At 53.6% G+C, this 9,676-nt stretch overlaps 1 protein-coding gene across 3 annotated transcripts in view; it reads left to right on the top strand.

The window, feature by feature from the left end:
- The first annotated feature begins 6 nt into the window (after window positions 1-6).
- ASIC1 (acid sensing (proton gated) ion channel 1) overlaps window positions 7-9,676 on the top strand; it is a 25,986-nt gene continuing 16,316 nt past the window's right edge. For all 3 annotated transcript variants that reach the window (XM_011964634.1, XM_011964653.1, XM_011964625.1), the window contains exons 1-3: window positions 7-47; window positions 888-1,265; window positions 1,891-2,086. In XM_011964634.1, coding sequence (XP_011820024.1) covers window positions 904-1,265; window positions 1,891-2,086 — 558 coding nt within the window. In that variant the 5' untranslated portion in view covers window positions 7-47; window positions 888-903. The remainder of the gene's footprint in view (window positions 48-887; window positions 1,266-1,890; window positions 2,087-9,676) is intronic.

Below are 9,676 nucleotides of genomic sequence, written 5' to 3'. Positions count from 1 at the left end.
CGCCCCAGGACCCGCCGCCGGCTGCCGGCTTCCCGAAGCCCCCTCAGGTGGGTTTCTGATCCCCCTGCCTTTGGCTGCGGGGCTCCTCAGCACCCCGAAGCCAGGACTCTCCTCCCTCTGGATTTCCCTTGCTGCTGGGGCGGCTCGGTGGCTGGGGAGGGGGGCGGGGGCCAAGCAGGGGATCTGACTGCGACGAGAAGCTGGACTGGGAGGGGGGGTGCGTCCGGGGCGGGGACAGCTCGCTGTCATAGGGAACCGCGCCCCCCCTCCATACATCCACCTCGGGCAGCCCGCCACCCCCCACTCCCAACATACACACACACAGCCTGCTCTTATTTCAGAACTGGAGACACCCGCAGGTGAGGACTCAGGCTGGGCCCCTCCCCAGAGGTAGCCACCTCCCTGGGGGTTTTTTGGCCCCAGTTTAGCTCTTAGGACCACAGCCCCGTCCTGTGAATACCCATGAGCAGGAGAGGAGCTCCTTACCCCGGGGTCAGCCCATCTGGGCCAGTTTTCATCTCCAGAATGGGGTGGACATTCTTGTCCCAGAGTGACCCCACATCTGGAGGGAACTCCTGCGCCTGCCTATGGGTGCATCAGGACTTCCCCCTCAATCTTGGATGACTGTATCTGGGGTCTCCCCGGGCCTGGGAAGCTTCTCTGGGAGAACATTCTCTTGGCCTGACCTGACCCCTGTTCCTGTGTATTTGAAGGAACCCTGGATGTGTCCCTTGGTCAGCCACCTCTGAGCTTGCAAAGCAGGGAAGTCTTCTGCCTGAGGAGTGGTGACCTCTGGAGATGAGGATTCTGGATGGGCACATGTGGAGGGGCCCCATGTGTACTTCCATCCCAGGACAATGACAGACTGTCCCTCTCCCCTCCCCCAGAATCCCCTCAACAAGGATGGAACTGAAGGCCGAGGAGGAGGAGGTGGGTGGCGTCCAGCCGGTGAGCATCCAGGCCTTCGCCAGCAGCTCCACGCTGCACGGCCTGGCCCACATCTTCTCCTACGAGCGGCTGTCTCTGAAGCGGGCATTGTGGGCCCTGTGCTTCCTGGGCTCGCTGGCTGTGCTGCTGTGTGTGTGCACGGAGCGTGTGCAGTACTACTTCCACTACCACCATGTCACCAAGCTCGACGAGGTGGCTGCCTCTCAGCTTACTTTCCCTGCTGTCACGCTGTGCAACCTCAACGAGTTCCGCTTTAGCCAAGTCTCCAAGAATGACCTGTATCATGCCGGGGAGCTTCTGGCCCTGCTCAACAACAGGTGGGTGGCTCCCACCCTCCCTCAGCTCTGCTCCTGGAGTTGTGTGAGTTCCAGTCAGGGTGTCTGCCTCCCTAACCCACCATAGAGGCCAGCCATGCCTGCCCTTTAACCCACCCCCACCCCAAAACCTGCCACTCACAGCAGAGGAGTTAGGGTGCTGCTGAGCACCCAATTAAGGACATCCAGCCTCTGATCCCAGCATAGTCCAGAACAGCTTGACCCCTACCCAGCCTGAGATATGAGACATTGTCACCCTGTCTGGAGTGAGCTTTACCCTTATTCTGGCCACTCTGTCTTGACCTTCTCGTCAGCTGGGGGATGGGCACAGACCATCTTTAAAGGGTAGAGACTATAGTATAAAAGCCACAGCCCCTGCCTTGTCTCTCTGCCCACCTTATCCATGCTTCCTCTCACCCATATACTGGGATGCCCTGCCCCTGGGCAGCCACTACAGATCCTTCTATCATTTCAGACCCATGTGGTAGATCCTCTGCATGCCCAGCTCTCCTTCCTTGCCTATACCTGGGCCTGATCCCCAGGGCTGGAGGCTGCCCCCATCACCCAAGTTGGGTGTGGGACACTGATGGCTGTACTGACCCGTGTGCCACTCACCCCCGGGCCCCAGGTATGAGATACCAGACACACAGATGGCAGACGAAAAGCAGCTGGAGATATTGCAGGACAAAGCCAACTTCCGCAGCTTCAAACCCAAACCCTTCAACATGCGTGAGTTCTATGACCGAGCTGGGCACGACATTCGAGACATGCTGCTGTCCTGCCACTTCCGGGGAGAGGTCTGCAGCGCTGAAGACTTCAAGGTGGTGAGTCCCCTGGTGTGGGGTGTGAGTCAGCCTGGCCCACAGAGGAGGAGGAGGAGACAAGGAGCAGGCTGGGCCTCTCCAGGTGCTTGCTACTCTGGGAGAGGAAGTTGTGTGTCCTGGGGTTTGCCTCTGGTAGAAGGGGAGTTTGTTCAGCATAGGGACACATTTACACTCACTGAGGGCCTGAGCCTCAGCCTTGCAGCCATGATGGCAGGAAAGAGAGCCTACAGTGCACAACACACACATATATGCACAAACGTGGCCTGACATAGCCACAAACCCACCAAGCTTACCTTCTAGGCCACAGGTGTCAGAGCTGAGCAGAGAGGTGGGTAAGCTACAGCCTTGTTACTTGTAGTGAGGTCCAGGACCATCAATTGGGAGCTTGAAAGGAATGCAGGACTTTGCCACCCCACTTCCCAGACCTACTGAACCAGAATCTGCATCTAATAAGATCCTCAGGTGATTGGAGTGTACACTAAAGTTTGAGAAGCACTGTGAAGGACAAGTAAGGGAAACCTTCTCTTAAATAGCCTGACAGTAACTCCCTCTGTGCCATCTGCACCCCATACATAGACACATACACTGGTTAGGTTCTCTGCTTACCAGGAAGAGCCACAGAGCCAGGGTCTGAGGAAAGGAAGGCCATCATGACACCCAATCATGGCTGCCCTGGAGGCTTCCTTTGCATCTTAAAATGGAGATACCCCACAGATGTGGCTGCCTCAGGCCAGCACCTCAGGGAGGGCGTAGGGAAACTGATTTTGGCATCTGATGTGCTGGGCGACCCTGGGCAAGTCACACAGATTCCTGAGGGTTAAGACCTGGACCCGGATGGCAAAGAGACCAGAGGCTCTGGAGCCATGTAGAAACAATAACACCAAATGAATGGACAATGTTCATAACTCTTTCACGTGCTTTCTAGGCTCCCCTCAATTGCCTTGATACATAATCACGTTAGCTCTATTTTACAAATGCATGAACTGAGACACAGAAAGGCAGAATGATTTACCCAAGCTTACACAGTTAGTGACAGGTGACAGGTTCAGGATTAGAACTCATGTCTCCTTAAGCTGAAAATGTCCTTTACTCTTTTAATTAATATTATGGACTCTGGAGTTATTGTGTCCACTTCACATTCTTTTCCAGGACCCTTTTCTCTCCATGCCTACTCAGCTCTCAGATCCTCTCCCTTTTTCCTGCCCATTTTCTCCCTGTTTGCTTGCTTCCTCCTGCAGTATGGGAACATGAACTGTATTTGTGCAGAAAGGATGGCACCATGGTCACGTTTAGTGTTTCTTGCTGTGCAAGACTTCCCAATCTCTTTAAGCCTTGCTCTGCAGACCAGTTTCATGGGCCTTGTCAATCCTGCTGGACAAAGTTTACCTGATCGCACTCTTTACTGAGCCAAGCTGATGGGGAGCTTAGCCAAGATGCAAGAACCACTTCCTTCCCTCTCTTACTTCTTCATAGCAGGAGAGTCTTGGATTCCCCAGAGCTCGAGACCAGAGGGTTCCCAGTCTCACAAGTGATGCTCCCAAGAGTAATAGGACTGTAGGTGAAGGTGGAAGCAAAAGTCAGAGCCCCCTCTCTCCAACACACCCAACATACAAGCAGGAGGGACCCCTGAGAAAGATGGAGAAAATGTATTTGTTTGAGTGGTTTGTAGTGTTGAATGAGGGAGGGAAGTGCTTGGCTCAATCTGAGGAGGTGCTAAGATATAAATCTGGGCAGTTAGTCCATAGAAAGTGTTCAGTTGAGGCTCCATCTGTCCATCATGTCCAGAAAGATTCCAAGTGGTGATGCTAAGATAACGTTTGGTCAATAATGGAGATGTTGAGATGTGATTGGTCCATGCCGTCTGAGGGGACCATTCTAAGTAGTCAGATGGAGATGTGATTGGCTTACAAAGTTCTGGAGCAGTCTGAGTTGTTCCTCTTACTCTGGGGGAGAGACACACAAGCTAGCACCCTGCAGCCCCAGCTGTGCCCCTTCTTGCTTCTGGGTTGTTAGGGAAGACCAGGTTTTTGCTGTTTTGCAGCCCGTATCAAAGACCTGACCCTGAATTTTGCTGGACCCAAAACTCTCACCCCTCCCTCTGCTCTCTTTAGTTGATTTCATTGCCAGCCCCTCTCCATGTCAAGAGCTCTACCCATAGGGATGTTCCCACACAGATGGGCGTCTGGCCGGAGTCCATGTCTGACACCTCCCCACTGGAGAAGGGCCTGGCAGGCTCTCTCCTCCAGCTCCCCAGTCCTAAGGGCTCCCACACTCCTTGCCTGATGCTCCACCCTCTCCCTTCTCTCCTCAGTCTTGTGATTAACATCCTTGACATTCTCTGTTAGGCTCAGAGGTGTGTTGGGAGTGTGTCTCCAGCCCTGGGCAGATGTAGCACTGACAGAAAACAGCTGTCTATAGGGTCAGGGTCTAAGGGAAACCATCTTGGCATCTTCTGCAGCCTTCAGAGCAGAGGTTCTTCACTGAGGAAAGGAGGTAGTGACGGAAGAGAGGCTTTGTGGTTAGGACTTTGTTTGCTCTTTCAGTGGCTCGGGAAGAAGCTGCTGGGGCCCATCCAACAGGATTGCTGTGGGGATACCACCCCCCACTGTCCAAGACTTTGCTCAACACGTTTGCAAAATATAGTGTGTGGGAGCACGTGTGGACTCTTTTGTAGATTTCTAAGGGCAACCCTCATCTCAACAATAAGAACCCTGTTTCTAAAGGCTGGTTGGGGGAGGCATAAGAAGACAATTCAGGGGAGGCTGCTCTGGTCACTCAAAGACCCCAGCTCCCCTGATGAGGATCTGCAGTAACAGGCATATCTCCAGATGTGCTCCTGGATCCAGCTCAACCCCAGGGAGTAGTTGGTGGTCACAGAGCATTTGGCCAGGGTCCATCCCCCAGGTGTGGCTGAGTCAGCTTGGGAGGGTGGGGGTGAATATGGGGAGCCTGAGCTGAATCTGGGAGGGACTGGTTTGGAAATCTTTCAGGATTGAAGAGACAGAAGGGCAGGGCAGGGAGTATCCCCACAGCAACCTGGCTGGGAAGGTCTCAATAGCTGCCTCCTGAGCAACCATAGTGACCCAACTACAAGGCCCCCTCTTCCCGGCCACCTCCTTTTCTTCCTGGTAGGGTGCTTTGTTGCCAAGGCAACGGGGTCTGCGGCTCCTCTCTCCTGCCCCACCTTGAGGCCAGTCAGGCCAAGGCAGGGCAGGGGTTCCATGGAGGGGGGCTGGGGTGCAGCTGTCTGCTGGTGTCTGGGTGGGGGCCAGGGGAGTGAGCACAGTCGCAGCTGGTGCCAGCCTCCAGCTGCACCTTATCTGTCCCTGGCAGTGGGAGCAGCTGATGTGGCCGGAATGCTGAGCAGCAGCAAGGGGAGGGGGCTGGCAGATGGTCACCCAGTCTGCCCTATGCCACCCCCTCCTCCGCTGAGACCTAGACCCTTTGCCTAGGGGAGAGAGAAGCAGGAATTCATTTCTGGGGCCTGAAAGAGAAGGAAGAGGAGGGCAGAGAGTGGAAATGCTGGGGTGGGCATGTGGTGTGGCTCATAATCTCTCTCAGGAGGGTGAAACTGGGGGACAAGAATGCCTGGGAGGGGTCCACAAGAGTACTTCTCAGGACCCTGGATTGGAGACCAGAATCTCCCAGGGAAGAGGTGGAGTGAATGAGCACAGAAACCTCCCCCGCAACCCACTGCAAGGTTCCGAAGGGGCCTGGGCATCCCCTGGAGCACCTAGGAAAGTAAGATCCTGCAATGAGAGGTGGCTGTGGGTGGCTGATCCTGGGACCCAAAGTGGGGAGAGAGAGGTCATCTAAAAGCAGGAGAGCCAGGGATGGCAGCGCCTGGCAAAAGCCAGGACTAGCACGGAGCTTCTTCATCTCCAGGTTTCACCCCTCATCCCCACACCCCATGCTGCCCCATAGAAGCTCAGACCAGAAGTCCCTTGGAAGGGCCTGACCTTACTGCCAGGGTCTGCACCCTCCAGCTAGGCAGGGAGTGGAGGGGCTGCTGAGGGGAGAAGCTGCCCAGACTGCTGTGCAGAGAGGGGAAGAGGAGTCTTGGGCAGCCCCACCCAGAGGCCTGGTGGTCTTCAGGGGTGGGAAGGGGGAACATGCACAGATTGCAGAAGGATAGAAGAGGCTGACCTGGAGACAGTAACTTTGGAGGAGGGGTTCATGGGCTTCATGAACTTTGGGGGAAGGGTTCCTGCCCTAGGTGTTCATGGCTACTGCCTCCTACCTTATCCTTCTCATCTGTTCCTCCCTCCCAGAAAGTGCCTAATCTGAACACAGGCGGGTGGAGAGAGGAGACGGGAGCAGAGCCCATTGCAGTTGCAGGAATCCAGTGGGTGGGCCCTGGGTTGGGGTCTCAGATGGCTCCTTTTCCCTCTGTCTCAGACACAGATACACACAAACATCCTTCAGGTAGCCCAGTTTTCTCTCTCACCTCTTCCCCTTCTCCCCAGACCCCAGCCATTTCTGACTCCACCCCTCTCTCAGACTGGCTATCAGCTGAGAGCTACTCTAAGCTAATTGATCTCTGGGCTGCTGGCTAAAGTAATAGGGAATTCAGTAACTAAGTGCCTCTGGGGGCCAAGCCTGGAAGTGGAGGGCTGGTCTTGTGCCTTTGTCACTGCCCAGCCAGTGGAGAACTGGGGTGGCCACTGCATGCCCAGTGTGTCCTGGAGACAGAGGGGGAGGCCCACAGAGAAGCTTGGAATGTTCTGCTGTGGGTGGAGGTTGCTTCTGAGTGTGCTTCGGTTTTGTGGAAAGTAATTTCAAATCTCAGGGGATGGCAAGGGAGACAGAGTATTCAGAATGAGAAGCTGGGATTAGGGGAGTGTTAAGCTCCACTGGATTCATTCCCATAGCAGACAGTGCCACTTCCGTGTGCCAGGTCCTGCACTGGGGCAGTGAAGTGCAGCATGGGAGGTTCAGGGCTGAGAGCCATGGGGGTGGTACTAAAGGAGGCTAGGTGGGGTGGGCTTCAGAACAAGGGGGAACATGCTGGGGATGAGCAGACTCTCAACATCCAAGGGGAGTCCTCCCAATCTCCCCAGCCAAACTCAGCCTCTCGGAGAACGCCAGGTTCATAGAATGTGTTGGTGTCTCCCCAGCTAACTAAATCAACCGGCCAATTCTCTCCGGCAAGGGCCATTCTTCAGAGCCTTGGCCAGCCCCTGCCCACCCCCAGCCCCAAGCTTTCCCTCACTTGTATGTTTGAGGTGGCCAATCTAGAAGCCTCTACCTTCTGACCTATGACGTCCCAGTCAGGACCCTTGGGTGCACATTCTGGGAGGCAAAGCTGGAAGGAGACAGCAAGAATGAGAGGGGGTGCCTAGCTGGGTGGAGGATGGGACTGGGCATTAGGGCTCCTGGTCTCTATTTTGGGCAAAGTTCCACCTGGCCCCACTTCTTAGCTTCTAAGCCCAATCTCCTTTAAGGAGGTTGTAAGAGTATTCTCTATCGAGGGGCAGCCCTTCCTCTGGGACTCTCTGACCAAGTGCACACTGCCCCATGTGTAATGGATGTGCAGCGCCAGCCTACCTGGACACAGGAATTGGACATCTTCCTCACAGAATATTTAAAAATGAGCATGAAGCTGCTGTGTATTCACCTTAAAGGGAAGTTCCCTTAAGGAACTGTCAGGACAGACACTCTGCCACCCCAGGCTCTCCAAGGCCACTCTCCAGGGAGAGACAGGGCCAGTTGTGATCTTTCTGAGACCCCATGAGTTCTTGGATAGAAAATGCTTTCCCACCCTTCTGCATGCCCTCTGTGTGACTGACAGTCCTGTGGGCCCAGGAGGTTGGGCTGTGCAGCTTAGTGCTTTGTGTCTCTAGTTGGTGTCACACCAGTATGCCAGGCTGAGAACATCCCTGGGGGTGAGACTGCTGCAGTGGCCTTGGCCCTGGACAGCAGCCATCTCAGACTTCCTCACAACACCCTCATCACATGTGCGCCCCAAGCGTGCAAGCACACATGTGCACCTCTGTGTGTGTCTGGGGTAGTGTGGATGTAGAGTGTGAAGCGGAAGCATGTGGAGGTATATGGGGGCCCATGCAGCTTGGTGTGTGTGGCTGTGGGAGAAAGCTTTTGTGCAGGCAAACCTCTGGTTGCATGCAGAGCACATACCAGCAAAATTAATCATCTCTTTCAGTTGTGCTTTGCAATTTACAGATTCCCTTTACTTTAGCTCATGTGAGCTTCATAATTCTTGTAGGTAGGAAATTGTTAACATCTTCATTGGAAAGATGAGAAAAATGAGGCTCAGAGGAGTTGTGTGACTTGCCTGAGGTCACACAGCTGGGAAATGACAGAGTGGGACCCTGACTTCAGATCTTCTGAGTCCAGGTTCTTTGTGTATGACTGTAGGAGCAGGAACGTGTTTAGAAGAGGGTGCTCTGTTGAGAAGCAGTGTGGGGAGGCAGGAAGGGCAAGAAAGGGTGCAGAGAAGAGACCTTAGGAATCCCGTTCCCAAGTTGAGTAGGCCTAGTTTTTTGATGCTTCTGTCTTTTCATTGCACCATCAGGCCAAGCGCCTATCTTAGGTGAACCCACCACTGGCTTTCCCCAGGGTCACACCAGGGCAGCCAGGACCTCCCTGAGGAACTCACATACCAGGGCAGCTTAGTATTGCATTGCGTACATGCTCAACATCCTTAAATGGGCGTGCAGTGCTGCCTGGCAACCCCACTGCGTTTTCCTGGTCAACTTGCTCTCCCTGATGACTACTGCAAACTTCTCCACTCTTCTCAGTCACCCTTCCTAGCTCCTCTCACCCTCAGCAGATGACCTTGCCTCTCACTTACTTCACTGAGAAAATAGAAGCCTCAGACAAGATCTTGTCCTTCTGGGTACCAAGCCCTAGAAGGGAACATTCATCTTATCTAGGATAAAGTCTCAACCTAGAATTTTCATCTTATTCCCTTCTGCCTTTTTAAGATCTTTCTTTTGCTAATTCTGTCTCTCCCTGCTCTACAGTTGGTCGCTCCTTCTCAAGTGGAACCCCATTGACAATGAAACATGCTGAAGATGCTCCTGTCTTAAAATACATAGCTATAACGACAGCTAACATATACTGAGCACTTGCTATGTATTGGTCTTTGTGCTAAGATAAAAACTAAAACATATGTGTCTCTCAACTCCACAGCACCTGCCAGCTCCTATAGTGTCTCTGCTTCCCTTTACAAAGTTCCTAAAAGTGATGTGTTTATTTCACTGTTTTCATTTCCTCATCTCTAACTCACTTTCTGATCCAGGCTGCTTTCTTCCCCTGTCATTGCCATTCCTCCTAAATGGTTCTAGCTAAAGCCAGTGGTCACCTTCATGTTGCCAAATCCAGCAAATTTTTTTTTTAATTCTTGATCTCTCAATAGCATTCAAAATAGTTGCCCACCACCTCTTTTTTTTTTTTTGAGATGGAGTTTTGCTCTTGTTGCTCAGGCTGGAGTGCAGTGGCACCATCTCGGCTCACTGCAACCTCCGTCTCCTGGGTTCAAGCAATTCTCCTGCCTCAGCTGCCTGAGTAGCTGGGATTACAGGCACGTGCCACCATGCGTGGCCTTTTTTTTTCATTATTCTGAAATGC

Source organism: Mandrillus leucophaeus, unplaced genomic scaffold, assembly GCF_000951045.1.
Source record: "Mandrillus leucophaeus isolate KB7577 unplaced genomic scaffold, Mleu.le_1.0 Scaffold118, whole genome shotgun sequence".
NCBI classification, from domain to species: domain Eukaryota; kingdom Metazoa; phylum Chordata; class Mammalia; order Primates; family Cercopithecidae; genus Mandrillus; species Mandrillus leucophaeus.
Note: the sequence above shows the minus strand (reverse complement) of the source record. Positions and strands in the feature narration are given on the sequence as shown.